The 20,111-nt window shown below is 34.1% G+C and overlaps 1 protein-coding gene across 5 annotated transcripts in view; it reads left to right on the top strand.

The window, feature by feature from the left end:
* LOC111417694 (zinc finger protein jim) overlaps positions 1 to 20,111 on the top strand; it is a 67,497-nt gene that overhangs the window by 13,007 nt on the left and 34,379 nt on the right. Inside the window, exon 1 of one of the 5 annotated variants that reach the window (XM_071201315.1) lies at positions 410 to 495. The exons of the other annotated variants lie outside the window; for them this stretch is intronic. Coding sequence (XP_071057416.1) covers positions 438 to 495 — 58 coding nt within the window. The 5' untranslated portion in view covers positions 410 to 437. Of the gene's footprint in view, positions 1 to 409; positions 496 to 20,111 lie in introns of those variants that run through there. 5 annotated transcript variants of the gene reach the window in all.

The following is a 20,111-nucleotide window of genomic DNA, read 5'->3' as shown; positions in this document are numbered from 1 at the left end:
TGTTCGCTTAACTGCCAATCTACATAAATCTATTTTGCATAACCTTTAACAACTACATATCTTTGAAATTTGACTTAAATTGTAAAAGTGACAGTTACAAATTCGATTTGACATAAATAACGTCATAAAGTTTATATTTAATTTGTTAACGGCACAGTTTTAATCGCCAAAACTTAAACATTCCAAATTAAAACAAAATAAAATTTTAAATTATTTTAAATTGATTTTAAATGATAAAATATTGTCAAAAAATCTGTATAATAATATTTTAGGTTGGTACCTCTGAAATTTGACAATTAATCTTTAAACGCTTTTTTACCTTTGTCATTTCGCAAGTTTTAGAGGTTAGAATCGACGAGTTTTATTAATTTACTGTCTGTTTACGATGGTTTACAACAACACGCAAAAAATCTTTTTAATTATAAGTTATTTCCGAAATGGGACTAAAGTCGACGGGAATTGGGTATATTCGACGTCGATTTGCTGGAATTTCAGGTAAAATTTTAATATCTATAACATTGTCGCAGAACTTGCGATATTCTTCATAAACTATTTCGTTGATATTTTACGAGCTAATACATTGTTGTTTTAACTGTGTAACCCCAAAGTAGGACACGAAATGAATTATAATAATTTTTGCATTAATTTGAATGGAATACTCTTTAATAATATCTTTCCTGTGTCGTTCATAGACGATAAATTAGAGTGTTTAATACCAGATTATTGAATTTATTTTATAGTTATGCTCCAGTGATAACGAGCAGAATTTCAGTATCCAATAAATCTTCTATAACGGATAATATCAGGTTGTTACAAAAGTAGAAAGATAAGGATTATATTATACACTTCTAAAAAAGTGTTTAATCGACTAAGTAATTCTAATATATTTTTACAATTGCTGTATTTAATTCAATACTATTTCATTATCAATATTTAGCGAGAAATAAAATGAAAGGTTTTGAAGAATTCTTGTGCATTATGAAATAAAATCGATATTAATTCCGCGTTTATAAATGTACGTACCATTTGTATGATAATAGCCATTCTGTTTCGTTTTACAATAATAACATATGATTAATGTCATAATTAATGACATTAATGATATTGGTGCTATTTTTAGCCTTTAATCTGTTAATCAACATGTAATTTTTAAATTACTGGTTGGTATAAACATTGGATTTGTTCTTATTTTATTTTTAATCTTGCGATTAAGATTAATATTGATCATTATAATGATTACAAAAATTTTGATGATCATTATTATTATTAAATCTAAGCTGCCTGATTAAATGATTTAGGCCCACTTTTACTACCTCCTGATAAATTTATCCGATAGATAAATTCAGTTCTTAGCCAATGAGAGCGTTTAAAACCGCCGTAACCATGGCAACTATCCTCTAGATAGCTTATCAGGAGGATGGTAAAAGTGGGCCTAAGTATTTAAATAAGTATACTACTAAAAATGTTTTTGTATGAGTTGGGGTAAATATTATTACAAAACTCTACCGACTTATAACTATAAGTCTATAAAAAGGATAAGGTCTTGTGTACTTTTCAATCTGGAACTCGATTGCCAGTCTTAAAGACCAAAAGAAGGAGATGTAAAGTTCTTGATTCTTATATGAAGAGATTCATAGAAGCACATCCTTAACTAGACCAAGACCCACACAGGATTGTAACGTCAGCAGATGATGATGATGATGTTTAAACATAAATGCGGAATTTAATAATTCTGAGCATTTTCGAATAACTCATCTATCTTCTATCAGTCTAATCCAAATAATTGCTTCAAAAAATCAGCAACCAAAACTTCTCAACATCAAGAAGCTAGGAACAACAAATAACTTGAAGCTATAACAATCTAATATAAAATGATCATTCTTATGCTTACAATTACTTTTTGATTAGATTTTGAATAAACGATTCATATGATTAGTATCGAATTATTTGTGTAAAACTGTTTTTGCAAGTCTAAGCATTGGGATTACATCTCCTACTTCGAGAATCCTGCATCTGGCTCAATTACTTCTTGTATCTAGTGCAGATATCAATAATACAGGGTGATTCAAAAAACGTCTTAATATACATGGTGTCGCAAATGTCTCGCAAATTTGTTAATCCAATGAAAAACTGCTGCTTTAATCAAAGTTTTGTAAGAGACCAATTGATAGATAATTGATCAGTTTACACGAAAATACTGCCCGTTTGAGAAAATTAGCAATGGCGTAGACAATATTTTTAAAAAAGGGCTTTTTATTGCAGATAATGTTTAATTTTAAAGAAACTTTGACAAACTATGTCTCGTTATTAAGGAGGCATTTGCGACCCCATGTATATTAAGACTATTCATCTTAATTTTTCATGTATTAGCTACTCTAGAAGTCTATCAGCAGTTTTTTGAATCACCCTGTATAAACATAATTATAAAAACTACTCAATTTTCTTGGTATCTAGTGAAAAATTAACGTCTATGTTGGTTGGGGAAAAATAAAAGTTATTTTTGATGCCTTAATGAGACATCTCAATAACACTCTCAGCATTCTCAGAGCAGACAAGATACCTATTGGCCTTAAGACTAAATTCAGAAATATTTAGCTTTTTTGGCAGCCTAACCAAGAAGTGGTTTCTCCATATTACAAACACTTTTTCTAAAGAAAGTTTTTACTAAATGAGTAAGAAATATTCTAGAAGAAATCTCCAAAGGCAAAATCCACACGTTAACCACTTAATAAAACACATTCATGCACTGATAAGTAATATATAGAGGGAAAAGCAAATACAAAATGATGAGGCTAAGTATAATATGCCCCATTACAGCTCACATACAGCACGACTGCAACCTATATCAGATATTTGGTGGATACCAAACTGGTTTTATACGCGGCAGGTCTACAATCGACCAATTTTTATTATAATATAGATGTTCATAACATCTTTATAGACTTTAAACAGGTGTATGACGTATGACTCTATCAAATCCTACATTAGCTATAATGGAAAATAAAAGTGCGAATGAAAAATAAACAAACAGATCCTTTTGCAATAACATGTGGACTGAAATAGAGAGATGAGTTGGCCCCAATTCTATTCAACCTCAAGCTTGAATTTATCATGAGACAGTTAGAAATCGGAGAAGAAAATTTGCTGACCAACAAAACAGTACAACTGAATGTATATGCAGACGATGTAAACATTATGAGTCAGTATGAGTCGTACAAAAGCAGGAGCAGAAGTTGCATACCCTCACAACTTATCCCAGAAAAATTAAAGGTATTAATTAACACAAACAAGGACACTCAGTGACACACAAACACAGAACGTCATCGTGTAGGATAACATTAGAAAGGCTGAACAGTTCTTATATTTGGGGATCGTGTTATACAGGGGTGGCACTGAATATATAGAAATAAATAAAAGAATAATACAAGCAAATCACTAGCCTGTGTATTCACAAGACTTACACCGACAAACAAAAATGAGAATAGATAAAACAATCATTAGACCAATCGTGTCTTATGGGTCTTAAGGAATCAAGTGATCAAGGTATTGCGTAGAATTCTGGGGACCAGTTCAGGACCAGAGCGTGGAGGATGAGATACAATGGAGGAAGGGAAATTTCTAAAAAGGGCACTTAATGTGGAAATGCAGGGAAGGAGCCTTGTGTTGTGGAAAAGTCACGAACACGTTGAAAGATGACTCATGATATCTTCTGGGAGCTTTGGAGTTTGGAAGAAAGCAGCGTAGGGCAAAGAGGAGTGGAAGCAAGGTTAAGGGAGGTTGCTAAAAATTGTTATTAAAAAATCTTTCTATTCAGGATCCTTTCAATAATGTTTTTCAGAAAAAATAGCACATCTCACATCAATCTTAAGCACATTTATCAAGCTTATACTCAAAATAGTGAGATCATTATTTCTTGTAAGACGATCACAACTTCGTTCTTTTTGGACTATTACTTTATATAAAGCTAGTCATCGAATCATCTTTAAAATTTCATTAGGCTTGAATATATCTTAAAATAATTGGCAATTACTCTATGCTGAGATAATGATTCTTTGGTGTTCTCCAACTTGCAATTTTAATGTTTATGATATATCTTAGAACTTATGATTACTTGAGTCTCGAAGATTACATTTTATTGTAAACTGTTTGATTACCCGACATTAAATTGCCTTTAATTTATTTCAAAGTTTCCAGAACCTGTACAAATTAACAGTTATTCTACAAAAAAAAATTATAAATTGACATGTCCAACGAAGCATTCAACAAGTTAGGTTAAGTGTTCGATCTAGTTTTAATTAAAATTATAGCAAGTGGGTAGGTTGTATCGGTTCATAAATTCAAAAAAAAAATGTTTTTTTCTTTTACTGTTACACTTCTTCCTCTTCCGTGTAAAGTAAACGTTGTATAAAGTAATTTTTTTAGAAAATTCTTATTTTATCAGTTTTATCTTTAAAAAAATAGATATAGTTTTTTTAATTTTCGTGTATCCTCTTTGGATGGACCTCGTGCGTCCCCTCTGCGGTCTCGCATTGCCCCGCCGAGTTCACCAAAAGAGCCATGAACCCGAATAAGTGCGCTCCGTGAAGGGTAGCCCGTTGTTATTGCGGTCTATAAATAAGCGGCAACGGCGACGGCGACGCCAGAAAGAGACGGAAGATTCTTCTCCGCTTCGGCGGCGGCGGCGGCAACAGCACCAGTGGCGGCGGCGGGACGGGGCTGAAAAAATCCCCGCCCGAAATAGAGGAGACCAGAGAGAGCGCATTCTTCTTCTTCTACTTCTTCTCTCCAGACATCTTTTTCCATTACTCTTTCTTTTAGTTTAGAATAACAAAAATTCTTTGATTTTGATTATTTCAAAACATTTTTTTGATTAATATGATTATTTTTTAATCTTCCTAGTATACAGTGTGTCCGTAAAATAACGGATATAGGCGATAAAATCATTATGAACGGTTTATGGAAAAATCCCTGAAAGGGGTCTAAAGATTTAAATTTTTTGTAACTTTTGGTGCAGATTACAAATTTTGTCGAGATTTTTAATCGAATTATGACGTCATCGATATTTTTTTCAAATGGCAATTCCCCATTTTTATTGTGGTATATGAAAGACGATGTTTTTCTGAATCTAGTACAGTCAATATTAGTATTCGTTACATAAGAAAATATTCGAGAAAAATTACTTTTAAATTTAATTACTTCAAATTTGCTTGACATGATAAAAATAGCAGTAGCCATGAGTAACTATGGTAACCAATCATTTTAAACAATTCTCTAAGTTTTATAAGTGTCAAATACTGATTTAGTAAAGCTTGTTGTTTTTTATAGCACTGTTTACTTTTATTTGTTTTCGTTGTTAATTTATTAAAATGGTGCATTTGACCGAGCGGGAAACAATAGAAAGTCTGTGTTTGATTGGAATTGGAGATCGAACTCAAAAAGAAATGGTACAGCTCTTTAATGCAACATAATCCTGATCATGAACCCATAAGCCAAAGTACGGTAAGCCGCATTGTCACTAAATTAAAAATCTTGGGCATGTACAGGGTGTCCCAATTTCGATGTCCGCATAGACCATCTCCGAAACTAAAAGAGATAGAAAAAAAGTAGCTTACATGTCATGATCTCGTTTTTCGAGAAAATGGTAATGCCGAAAACTCCGAACAGCTATCGTCTTTTGTTTTCGCCCTACCGGCAAAAACTGAAAATTTTGCAAAAACGACAATCGCGAATATCTCACTTATTATCAAAGATGGAGTATTATAAATAAAACATTATATGGGCAATTTTTTACGAAGAATTCAGTGGCGTAGGTAGAATTTTTTTCCCATCTTTTATTTTCGAGATTTTAGACGTAACTTTATTTTTTTAAATGGAAACCATAGTTGGCTATGACTTAAAATAATTTGTTATTTTCTTCTGATAACAAATATATATAGTTTGTGGGGTATATTTCTTATAGTTATTGAATAATTAACAAAAATTTTGTTCCATCTAAATCTAATGTATGTATTTAAAAGTTAATGTTGCTATGGTGATAACTAAGGCACGGAACTTTTGTGACAAAAGAATACGATTTCCCCCTCCACTTGTTCTCAGTGGCTTCCTAGAAAACTAGCCAATGAGAACAAGTGGAGGGGGGAAATCGTATCGTTTTGTTACAAAAGTTTCGTGCCCTAGTGATAACCATACATACTATGATGGAATATAATGTATCAATTTTTTTTGTTCTTTCTAAAACTATTGTATGTATTTAAAACTTAATGTTGTTATGGTGATAACCATACCATGAGGGAAAGCATTGTTTCCAATTATTGTCAATGTTAGTAGCAAGGAGTTTGTAGTAGTATTTAAAAATTCACTAACAACTCTGGCATTATGTGCTGGTGCTCCGTCATATTGAAAATATATCATTTGAGACATATTTAGTGCAAAATTGTCGACCAAAGGTTCAAGTGCTGCCTTAATATATTGAGGTATTTCTCTGAGTTTAAGTTTTTATGGTAGATACTATATGGCAAAATTCTATTATCTAAAAGGGCACACCATACATTGAACCCCAAGCTTCTTTGAACACTCAGAGACTTCTTCGGTCCAGATAACATTTTGAACAAACAGCAGACTATTTAATTTTTCTAAATATCATCTACAAAATTCTAATCTTCGATTGACATCTCCGGCACGTAAATAAGGAGTTAGCCCCGCTTTGTATGGTTTATACTTATTTTTCTTTCATATTCGGGAGCAACGGCTTTTGGGTCAGACGTCTTGTTGCAATTTCTCTTGCAGGTCATTTTGGTATGTTTTTGTATGTGGTTTGGGGAAGGACCAAATATCTATTAAATTTTCTGCTAACCGGCTGAAGGTTCTTACGTGCGGTTGTCTTCTTTCTGGATATCTTGTGAAATAAAATTCCGCGGCTAACGTCGCATTCTTATCTGATAACATATAGCATTCCATCATGTTACATTTTTCATAATTTTCGAAATTCATTGTAAAGTTTTATTCAGTTTTGTTATATTTTGACACTTAACATGCTGGTGCATCGAACCAGCACATAATGCCAGAGTTGTTATCGAATTTTTAAATACAAACTTTGGCAATTATTTGATACATTATGTTGCATCATAGTATGTATGGTTATCACCATAGCAACATTAACTTTTAAATACATACATTAGTTTTAGATAGAACAAAATGAATTTTTGTTAATTATTCAATAACTATAAGAAATATACCCCGCAAACTATATATATATTTGTTATCAGAAGAAAATAACAAATTATTTTAAGCCATAGCCAACTATGATTTCCATTTAAAAAAATAAAGTTACGTCTAAAATCTCGAAAATAAAAGATGGGAAAAAAATTCTACCTACGCCACTGAATTCTTCGTAAAAAGTTGCCCATATAATGTTTTATTTATAATACTCCATCTTTGATAATAAGTGAGATATTCGCGAATGTCGTTTTCGCAAAATTTTCAGTTTTTGCCGATAGGGCGAAACAAAAGACGATAGCTGTTCGGAGTTTTCGGCATTAGCATTTTCTCAAAAAACGAGATCATGACAGGTAAGCTACTTTTTTTCTATCTCTTTTAGTTTCGGAGATAGCCTATGCGGTCATCGAAATTGGGACACCCTGTACGGGATCTCTCGAAGTCTAGCGGACCAAATGTTTCAGACGAGGCTCTCATGTTACGGTAAGGGATATTGGGTCGAATCTGGCCAATAGTAAAACAACGGTTTACAGAATATTAAAAACCGCAAAATATCATCCCTATAAGGTAAACCTCATTCACGAGCTAAATGAAGATGATTTTGATAGAAGATCGCAATTTTGTGAGCAGTTGTAACAATTGTGCAACGACGACGAAGATTTCGTTAAAAACATAATTTTTTCCGATGAGGAAATGTTGCCTCATTGAGTTGGCAAGTTAACAGGCAAAATTGTCGGTTATGGACTACCCAAAATCCACATTGGGCAAGAGAATCGCATACCTAATATCCGCAAAAGATTAATGTGTTGTGCGGAATAGTACGAGATACTATCCTGAGCAGTGATGGGCGGTGGGTAAATACCCGGCGGGTAGGTATTTATAAAATGGGTATTTATCCGGGTATTTACCCACGGTAAATACCAAAGCAGTACATATAAAAGTGAAACAAGTAAAAATATAGCAGATTCGGAAAAAATGTAGAGGAAGATGATCAAATGGGCGTTGAAGACCAGGAATTGTCAACGATCGAAGACTCCTTCATTCTTGCGACGATGATCCGCCCCGTTCCACTTGAGCTTTGCCACAATGTTGACCACATCATTTACACCAGTTCTTCTTCGTAGGTCTTCATTTCGTATGTGATCCCACAGGGTTACAGCCAGCATCGACCTCTCCAGCTTTCTTTGCGTTACTTTGAGCCTCCTGGTAATGGCCAGCGTTTATGTTAAAGTTTCAAAACCGTATGTCGTAACCCAAGGGGGATGCAGGCATTGATTGAAAGCCTTTCTTTTCAAATATACAGGAATATCGCTCATGAAGATGTCTCTAAGTTTCCCGTATTATCTCTCGATACACGAACCTCATGGCCAAGATATTAGTGTTGATGTTAGAACTGGGAACAAGATTTGTCATAAATTTTGATTTCTCGACGTTGATCTTTAGCCCGACTTTTGCACACCTCCTGTAAGTCGTTCAGCATCAGTTTCATCTCTCCAAAGCTATCCGACATAAGGACTGTATCGTTCGCGTAGCGCAAATTACTTAGGTATTGCCATCAATGTTTATAACTTTTTGGGTCCAATCTAATTGTTTAAATGCACTCTCCAGGGCTGTGATGAACAATTTGAGTGCAACATTGTATCGTCTTGTCTTACCCCACGCCCAATGGGTTTTCGGTCAGTACTTACATGCAATTTTACCGTCATTAAATAAGCCGTCATAAGTTTGGTGTATTCTGCATTCTTGAAGTACTTGCAAAACTGTCATCAACTCAATTTAATCAAATTTTATAAATACCTATTTTATAATACCCGCGTATTTAACAACACTGATCCTGAGCCCTTACTTTTTTGAGAGAACCTTAACTGGAGAGAGATATTTAGATTTTCTACAAACAGATCTCATTCCTTCCATAACGGCCAGATTTCCCGATGATGTTGACCCAACTCGATTTCAACGGCAATTGTTCTTCCAATAAGATGGCATATTTAAGTAAGTTAAAAATGGTGGCGAATTGTACCCTTAACAGAATGGTCTGTAACATTTTTGCTCCCAGATGCATCAATGTAGAGAATTTAAAAAAAATATGTATACAGGGTGTCCCGTTAAGCGTACGGAGCGGCTGTATCTCGACAACGGTAAGGCCTAGAGGTTTGGGAAAAAAATCTTTATAAGCAAAGTGACCAAGAGAAATAGCTGGAAATTATTTTGAAGTTCGTAATTCGACCGCTAGGGGGCGTAACTGCCATTGAGAAACATAAAATTGCCGCTATCTCAGAAACTTAGACGATGAGCTATAATTTTGACAACATGATTTAATAGCTTGGATAATACCGCACCGCTTTTATTTTGTGATATTTCTTATATCTGTCATAATAAGGGAGGGGGAGGTCAATGCGTTTTCATATGTTTACATTTTAATATCTCCTGGACCATTCAACCGATTTGAATATTTTTGGTGTTGTTTGAACGAGCATTTTATGCTCTTTTTAAAAATATTTTCAATAAGACCGTTTGCTTTAAAACAAATAAGCTAGAGGGCGTTATCTACAGAGATTACATATTTTTGTGATTTTTGAAGAAAAGTTAAATGGAACGATACTATTTACTTCACAGATTCTTAGTCACCTTAAAATTTGGTAAATTTTAGTGAAAACCGCATCTCGATATCGCCACCCGTTCTCGAATTATAGAAGAAAATGTTAAAAACTCGAGTGCCATCAATCGGATCCAGTTACCTCATCGATAAAAACAAATCACATAACCATGGTAACTGTAAACATGTCATTTACCAATGCAGAAGCGTATGATTGATAGAGCGTATGATGATTTATTTTCAATGTTTCGAATACGATGCAATTGCATGGCAAAAATGTGCAATGCAATTACGACAAAGAAAGACATTTTTCTCTAGAAGTGTTTTTAAGATTGATTTAGCGATTACGGAAAACTGGCAACGTGTAGCCCATTCAGACATCTCTATGAATTCGTAAATCACATTGGTGCGCAATGCATGGAGTTCACACATAATCTGGGAACTCCGAAAACAATTGTCCACAAGATTCCTCAAGAGAATAATATCTCCACCACGTTGTTTTTCATCAGATCTTAACAGATACCGATTATGATAACAGACTGAACTATTATCATTGACTTTTAAATATGATTTGGACAAATCCAAACCTTTTATCATAAATGCTATGGATGCATGAAGCATCTGTCCACAAGCTGGTGTAAACTTGCATAATATGCATTCTTGGTTCGAGCAAAACCCACATTGCTTTCACCCCTTTATTTATTGCGTAGACTAAACGACCTGACTTTTCAAGAAAAACCAATAACCAGGGAAAATATGACAAAACACTAAATACCAGTAGAAACGTGTCCAGGGCCGAGACTTAAGCGCACATTAGTGAGCTATTTTTGCCAAAAATTTAGGTTATTCTAAGTGTTTTGGTTTTTTTTGTTTTATTATCATTGTTGATATTTCATTGATCCGTTAGCTTTTAAACACGCCTCAAAAGTAGTTTTGAAGCAGTTCTAAGCTTGGATAAAGTGTGAAGGAAGGGTCTAAATAATAAAATTTTTGTGCTCTCTTATTTGTTTCCTAAGGTAACTTGATCCGATTAAGATATACGAATTTTTAACATTTTCTTCTATAATTCGAGAATAGATGAAGATATCGAGATGCGGTTTTCACTATTATTTAGCAAATTTTATAGTGATTAAGGGTCTGTGAAGAAAACAGTACCGTTCCATTTAACTTTTTTTCAAAAATCACAGAAATATGTAACCGCTGCAGATAACGCCCTCTAGCTTATTTGTTTTAAACCAAGCGGTCTTACTGAAAATATCTTTTAAAAGAGCATGTAATGCTCTTTCAAACAAGACCAAAAATATTCAAATCGGTTGAACGGTCCAGGAGATATTAAAATGTAAACATTTGAAAACGCATTGGCCTCCCCCTCCCTTATTATGACAGATATGAGAAATATCGCAAAACAAAAGCGATGCGGTATTATCCAAGCTACTAAATGATGTTGTCAAAGTTATAGCTCATCGTCTAACTTTCTGAGATAGCGGGAATTTTATGTTTCTCAATGGCAGTTACGCCCCCTAGGGGTCGAATTACGAACTTCAAAATAATTTCCAGCCATTTCTCTTGGTCACTTTGCTTATAAGGATTTTTTTCCCAAACCTCTAGGCCTTACCGTTGTCGAGATACAGCCGCTCCATACGCTTAACGGGACAGCCTGTATACAAAGAAAAATTTCAAGGAATTTTTCAGCAAAAATTAAGGAGTGTCTTTCATATAACTTTTTGTTCAAAACCCCTTCTCCTCCAACTTATAGCCCTCTAGTTCTAGGTCTAGTGTTAATTCTAGTTTTAATTGTTATTCAGCGTTAGATTGTGGTATATTTTTATTGAACGAAAAGTAGAACTAACACTAAACCTAGAACCAGAAACATTCGGGTCTAAAGTCTTCTTTGAAAACTGAATAATATAGCAAATTAATGTTCGATAAATACACTTGGTAACAATAGAAAAGTTGATGCTATACAGGGTGTTAAGTAAACATACGGCAAAAATTCAAGGCGTCATTTCTTGACCTATTCTAAGAATATTGTGTCTTATGATGATTTTTGAAAAACACCTTTATTTCGAAGATACAGGGCGAACAAAATTTACGACAATAACAACATTTTATTATCAAAAAGTACATGTAAAGTTGCTCAATCTTCTCGTCATTTACTGCCGAACTCTTTCAAACACACCAGGGTCGTGCCCAGTAAAGACACCCAGTTTAAGGTCCACAGTAGGCGAAGTCTCTCTTCAGCCCACAGTTCAATCCTATGTTTGGCCAACGCAAATGATACACCAACTGCTGGCTCTAGTCCCACAAACGCTTTAGTGCTGTGTCTCGTATTAATTCATCTTCCGCTTCATCGTCAGAAACTCCAGACTGACCTGGGACCCAGATTAGAGCTGGGCAGTAGTATTCTAACTACTTTTGTTCTATTAGTAGTTATACACGCTTATTTTATGCTGGCATAAAATCTTCGCAGAAAGTAGTAAACTCCTCATTGTTAACTACTTTAGGTATTCTAACTATTTTTGTTTATTTTAATTCCTTTTAAGTAATTTAACTACTTTTAAGACAGTTTAAGTACTTCAAAATATCTAGTATGTACATACTTATGTACACAAGTCTAACACAATGTATAACAGTTGTTAACTATTAACTAGAAACCTACTTACCTTTAAAATAAGTTTTATATAGGGCATGAGGAATGGTACATACGTTAATATGTTATAGATTTGTTCATTTTAAGCAGAAAAGTTCCTAAAAGCATGTGCTCAATTTTCAAAAGTAACTGAGATACAACCACTTAATGCATAAATTGATATCACGCACGGCTGTTGTGAAACAGTTATTTGTCAATATTTGACATTTAACATTATTTGGTTGACGTGTCGACTAAGTTGTTGATAATACCACACATATTGGCTCATGCAGAATATGCTGATATGGTGTTTTGTTATATTTCTGCAATAGAAATGCACGTGCTGCTCGTCGTGACTATAGGAGACGGCATTTACTCGAAGTACAAGTATTCAATCTCAACGTGCAAGGGCGACTCGATGCCGAGCTCGTCCGAACAGATTCTCGGTCTATTATTGTACATTCTACATGATGTAGACTCGATTTTAAATCCAGCCCTTATAGTTCGTGCCCAATGACCTTCCAATTCTGTTAGAAGATTCCTTTGGCTATCAGAGCCAATATGTTCACTACGGCTGTCAAGTGACGCACTACCTGAACCAAACCATAATATAACTTGTCTATAACTTGGCCAACTCGATCACCGGACCTTAATCCGGCGTTAGATTATGGAATGTGGGGATGGCTGAAAAGTGATCTTTATCAAGTAAAAGTAAACACGCGTGATAAGCTAATCGCTCTTCGTTCTTGATATTCTCGTACTGATTGTTGAGCATTACCATTGCAAAAACCATACACGAAAATTATATCAGCGTACTTTTCAGTGCTATAAGCGTACATTTTGAGTTTCTTCTTGTATGTAATAATTAAATCTTACAGCAAACTGACATATTACAATGACAACTTTGTTTTTGTTAAATGTTTGATTTTACTGACTATGAATAAATTCGCTGCAGAAAACTTTAAAGTGTTATAATTTCGTAAATAATTGAAATAGGACATATGTTCATTAACATTTTTTTTGGTAATTGGATTAGCTATCATATGTCAAAGTTTGATGGTGAGCTAATAAATCCCCCTGTATACAGGTGTTTCTAAATTGATGAGAAAGATTTCAAGGGGTGATTTTTTAGCTAAAATTAAAGAGTGTCTTTCATATAACTTTTTGTTCAAAACCCCTTCTCCTCCAACTTATAGAAACTACTAGAACCAGAAACATTCGGATTTAGCCATGCGTCTCTTAAGATAGCTAAACGGGAATGTTTGTAGTTCTAGGTCAAATGTTAGTTTTAGTGATAGTGCTTCGTAGCACTGGTTAGCTTTTGATATCACTATGTTGTGTATTTTTATTGAACTAAAACTAGAACTAGCACTAGAAGTTTCGAGTTTAGCGAAGTTTCTTGTTCTAGGTCTAGTGTTAGTTCTAGTTTTACACTAGCACTATCACTGGAACTAACACAAGACCTAGAACTCAAATCATTCGGGTTTAGCCGTCTTAAGAGACGAGCGGCTAAACCCGAATATTTCTAGTTCTCGGTCTAGTGTTAGTTCTAGTTTTGCACTAACACTGTCTTTACCACTAATACAAGACCTAGAACTAGAATCATTCCGGTTTAGCCGTCTTGAGAGACGTGCGGCTAAACCCGAATATTTCTAGTTCTAGGTCTAATGTTAGTTCTTGTTTTATACTAGCACTATCACTGGAACTAACACAAGACCTAAAACTGAAATCGTTCGGGTTTAACCGTCTTGAAGGACATGCGGCTAAATTCAAGTGTTTCTAGTTCTCGGTCTAGTGTTAGATCTAGTCTTAATTGTTATATCTTATTTGAAATATTCACAATTATCTATCTTCCATTCCCCTGTATACTCAATTTTGTCAGCAACTGTATGTCAATGTGAATGTGTTATCTTTCTTAAGACTAAAAATGTTTGATGTGGTTGTTGATGATTTTAACTTATACTTAAATTACAGTGTTTTAATGTAAGGTTATGTTGTTTTAACGTTGAGATGGGTGTATAGCATGACTGATGTAATTAAAGTAGTAGAAGTCGAACGAAATTTCCGCACGCGGAGTCTCTCTCTCTGGACCGACATCAATGTATGTATGTATGGTAGAATTTTGTAATCTGTATAATAAATCGTGACAATCCGCGAATGGCGGCCATTACGGGACGCGAGCCTCTCTATCTTGACCGTTCGATCTCGCATGACGATTATTATTATTATGAATTTCCAGCTGCGTTAATAGTGATCGGTGGGGACCCGTTACGTTGGCCCGACACCTACTCTAATGTCGTCTAACTAACTAACCAACCAACCAACCGTGTCCTACTCTATCTGGACTGTATTCGAGAACTCTGTTCTCAAAGCAGCGTGCTGCGCGCCGCAAGCAACTTTTTTTCCAAATTACGCCGTCTACATACTTTAAACCTAACTGTATACCCCGTGTTTTTTTTTTTTTCGTTTTGGTCTTCTTCGTGTTTTCAAAGCCGCCTCCTACTTCTTCGACTATCCCCCTTTTTCCCGGGGCTACCGTGCGGATGCCGATACGTTATAATTAATGCCCTGTATGCCGTTATTAGCTGCTAGTGGATTTTGTCTAGCGGTTTAGATAAATGAACTTGGAAGTCGAGTTAACTCGAGTGGAAATAAAAATATTTATATGGATATTTAAAAGAAATAATGTAGATAAAAACAGAACGAAATTAGGATCATATCCTTTTTAATAAAGTTATTTAGAGTATTTCCTTTTAGTACTTCGCAATATTTATTTTCCCTTCACCATCTGTAATAGCGTTTACTTTCACTTTATTGGCGATAATTTTCATGTATAAGGAAGGAAATCGTAAAAAATGGGCTTGAATTTTTTTTATACGATGAAAAAAATTAATTAATAGTAGATATTAATTTGGAAAGTGTTAATTTGATGCGTTTTTAATAATTCAAATTATTTAATTAGAAAAACTTTTTATTTATATAACCTCAATAAAAATCGCGCATCTGCATTATGTTGGGTTGCGTGACGTCAAATGGCATGGTTAGAAATCATTAAAATCCTAGCACTTTACATTCTTAGAGGTTTTGTGTGCTGGACTTATTTCGCGCTGTCCTGATTCTTTTAATACCAATTCCAGTATCTTGAAATTTGAAATGTTACCACATAGATGAAAGGTCATACAAATTTGCAGACTTCTCAAATATAAAATGTGTATACAGGCTGTTTTAAAACAACGTTTAAATATTACACAACGTAATACTAATACTAATCAAAACGAAGCTTTTTACTGAATCATCAAACTGTCGACCTGCAACATCAATACAGTTTCTCATTCTACGTTCAAAGGAAACCCGAACTCTTTCAAGCAGCCCGAACGATTTCACTTCAGGTTTCGCAAAATCAAATTACTGGAGTTTGGTTATTTCGTAATTTGAACGAAACGTCAAATTAATGTATGTTAGCAGATTGTACGTAAGGCAAAGCTTACTCCTTGTAATGGCCAAATTTTGGTAACTAATGGCATAACGTTTTGTAATGGAACAACTTATACTAACTGGAAGCAATGGAAACATCATACTACTCTCAAAAAGAGACAGTTTCATACTGTATCGATTTGCCAATTATCAAATCTGTAGTAGTTACAGTTTAAAAGAAAAAACGTAGAGTCCCAAAAAATTTGAACATCCTGTATCGCGAAAACGGTTGATTTTCGGACCCATGTTGATTAACACTTTTCGGCTTGTTTTTTACTGTAGCACTACCCCTATAAATATTTAAACGTTGTTTTAAAACACCCTGTATATCATTACCTTGCAAAGATCAATTTAATACAGGATATTTGCCTGTATAAATTGTTTAGCTTCAGCAAAAAGGTCTTCATGGCATTCTAGAAAACTGTCAATATGTTGACATAGCTTGAATGCCACGTGAAAGTTAGTTTGAGTTGTAGCAAAAATGTTTGTTTATAAAAGTATCCCCTAGATTTTATGGTCACATAAGGAACTGCCTATCAACGTTGGCAAAAAGACATCAAATGAGCCAATCGAGTATCGGTGGAAGCAGTTAGGTTGTATTTTTTGTAGAAATGCAAAAAAATGTAGTTGGAGCAATAATAAAGAAACCTAGTGACAAGGTTGAGATCAATATGAACAAACACAACCCCGAAAGGAATGTTCAAGGGATCAGTTCCAACCTGCTTAGTAAAGAGTACAAGGAACTTAGGTTCATTGTTGAAAACGAAATAAATGTCTTGAAGCGAGTAAGATCATATTTAAAATCGGCTCCTGAGATACATCCATCATACACCCAACCCAAACCCTTTCGACACATTTTTTAGAGGAACGCATAACCTTCCCAGTATTTGCAGAAAATTGATTTTATCTAACTGAAATCTTCCCGTCATGATAACATTTCAGTCATGTTAAGACTGATGACAGCTTGACTACAAAGTGTCTATATTGTTCGCTAATTCTCTCTGGGTCATCCTCTGGAATTAGATTTGATGAGAAATTTCTGTTAGCTCACCTTGAGAATTTCGAGTAATACTCAAAAATCATGTACTATGATTTTGCACTGGATGATTTAAAGTCACCCTCCCACCGATAAATGAATTCCATACTTCAGCGACATCGCAGCAGCACTGCTCATTCTCGAAATTGTTTCCCTACTCTACGTCAGTACTCCGTCCAGCAAATTCTGAACTAATTTGGCCGATTATTATCTCCACGCAGCTAGAAGACCACGAGATAGTATGCTACAGTACAGAAGGTTGCTTTATTCGTTGCAAACTTACTTCTGAACGAGAGTTCAGAAGAGTTCTGCCACAGCACCGTCTCTTATCTATAATTATACGCCACATGCAAGAAGATCTTTTCAAGACCATTTCCATATGGAAAAATTTATGATTTCAATTGACAACTTTAAAACAACAGGGCAACGAGGAAAAATGAGAAAAAATGGAGGATCACTAAGTTAATTTACATTGCTCTCTGATATTTCAATTTTACAAAAAAAGAAAACTCAAATAGTCCGAGGTTTAAAGCTTGTGGATTATGCCGCTGGAGTTTATTTTAATCTCTTCAAAGTGGCGACAACAGATATGCAGAGTTCTGCAAATTAGCAGAATACGCGATATTAGCAGATTACTCTAGAATAACAGTGATCCCTAAAGAATATGGAAAAATCTACAATAATAGATTTCGCTAAATTAACCGAATATAACAAGTTTTATTTAATTTGGTCAAGTTCTCTAGGTAACACAATATTTTAAATTAACAGAGAACTCTAGAACAACAAAGAATAACAAAGCACTCCAAAGCAACAGATTATTCCAGAGTAGAGTAAAACTCCAAAACGTAACAGAAACTAGCAAAGTACTCCAAATTGTGAGAACACTTTATGCTAGCAAATTGCCCCAGAAAAGATTTCCAAAAATTGACGCAAGTACGTCAGATTAGCAAAGTACAGCAAATGAGCAAAATAGTCTATATTAGCAAATTGTTCAAGAATACCAGTGATATTTAGAGAGTAAGGAAAAATTGCATAGTAGTAGAGTACAAAATTACATAGTAGCAGCGTGAAGTAGCAAGTACTTCAAATTGTGAGAATACTTTATGGTAGCAAATTACTCCAGAAAAGATTTGTAGAGATTCGGGGAAAAATCCAAAATATTAAAGTATTCCAGAATAGCAAGTACGTCAAATCAGTAGAGTACTGCAAATTAGTAAAATACTCTATATTAGCAGATTGTTTCAGAAAAGATTAAGGGAAAACTCCAAAATAACAAAGTATGCCGGAATGGCAAGTACGTCAGATTAGCAAAGTACAGCAAATTAGCAAAATACTCTATATTAGCAGATTGTTCAAGAATACTAGTGATATTTAGAGAGTAAAGAAAAATAGTATAATACTAGAGTACAAAATTACATAGTAGCAGCGTGAACTAGCAAGTACTTCAAATTGTGAGAATACTTTATGGTAGCAAATTACTCCAGAAAAGATTTGTAGAGATTCGGGGAAAAATCCAAAATATTAAAGTATTCCAGAATAGCAAGTACGTCAAATCAGTAGAGTACTGCAAATTAGTAAAATACTCTATATTAGCAGATTGTTTCAGAAAAGATTAAGGGAAAACTCCAAAATAACAAAGTATGCCGGAATGGCAAGTACGTCAGATTAGCAAAGTACAGCAAATTAGCAAAATACTCTATATTAGCAGATTGTTCAAGAATACTAGTGATATTTAGAGAGTAAAGAAAAATAGTATAATACTAGAGTACAAAATTACATAGTAGCAGCGTGAACTAGCAAGTACTTCAAATTGTGAGAATACTTTATGGTAGCAAATTACTCCAGAAAAGATTTGTAGAGATTCGGGGAAAAATCCAAAATATTAAAGTATTCCAGAATAGCAAGTACGTCAAATTAGTAGAGTACTGCAAATTTGTAAAATACTCTATATTAGCAGATTGTTCCAGAAAAGATTAAGGGAAAACTCCAAAATAACAAAGTATGCCAGAATGGCAAGTACGTCAGATTAGCAAAGTATAGCAAATTAGCAAAATACTCTATATTAGCAGATTGTTCAAGAATACTAGTGATATTTAGAGAGTAAAGAAAAATTGTATAATACTAGAGTACAAAATTACATAGTAGCAGCGTGAAGTAGCAAGTACTTCAAATTGTGAGAATACTTTATGGTAGCAAATTATTCCAGAAAAGATTTGTAGAGATTCGGGGAAAAATCCAAAATATTAAAGTATTCCAGAATAGCAAGTACGTCAAATTAGTAGAGTACTGCAAATTTGTAAAATACTCTATATTAGCAGATTGTTCCAGAAAAGATTAAGGGAAAACTCCAAAATAACAAAGTATGCCAGAATGGCAAGTACGTCAGATTAGCAAAGTATAGCAAATTAGCAAAATACTCTATATTAGCAGATTGTTCAAGAATACTAGTGTTATTTAGAGAGTAAAGAAAAATTGTATAATACTAGAGTACAAAATTACATAGTAGCAGCGTGAAGTAGCAAGTACTTCAAATTGTGAGAATACTTTATGGTAGCAAATTATTCCAGAAAAGATTTGTAGAGATTCGGGGAAAAATCCAAAATATTAAAGTATTCCAGAATAGCAAGTACGTCAAATTAGTAGAGTACTGCAAATTTGTAAAATACTCTATATTAGCAGATTGTTCCAGAAAAGATTAAGGGAAAACTCCCAAAATAACAAAGTATGCCAGAATGGCAAGTACGTCAGATTAGCAAAGTACAGCAAATTTGCAAAATACTCTATATTAGCAGATTTTTCCAGAATACCAGTGATATTTGGAGAGTAAAGAAAAATATCATAATAGTAGAGTACATAATTACATAGTAGCAGCGTGAAGTAGCAAGTACTTCAAATTGTGAGAATACTTTATGGTAGCAAATTATTCCAGAAAAGATTTGTAGAGATTCGGGGAAAAATCCAAAATATTAAAGTATTCCAGAATAGCAAGTACGTCAAATTAGTAGAGTACTGCAAATTAGTAAAATACTCTATATTAGCAGATTGTTCCAGAAAAGATTAAGGGAAAACTCCAAAATAACAAAGTATGCCAGAATGGCAAGTACGTCAGATTAGCAAAGTACAGCAAATTAGCAAAATACTCTATATTAGCAGATTGTTCA

Source organism: Onthophagus taurus, chromosome 1, assembly GCF_036711975.1.
Source record: "Onthophagus taurus isolate NC chromosome 1, IU_Otau_3.0, whole genome shotgun sequence".
Lineage (NCBI taxonomy): Eukaryota > Metazoa > Arthropoda > Insecta > Coleoptera > Scarabaeidae > Onthophagus > Onthophagus taurus.
Note: the sequence above shows the minus strand (reverse complement) of the source record. Positions and strands in the feature narration are given on the sequence as shown.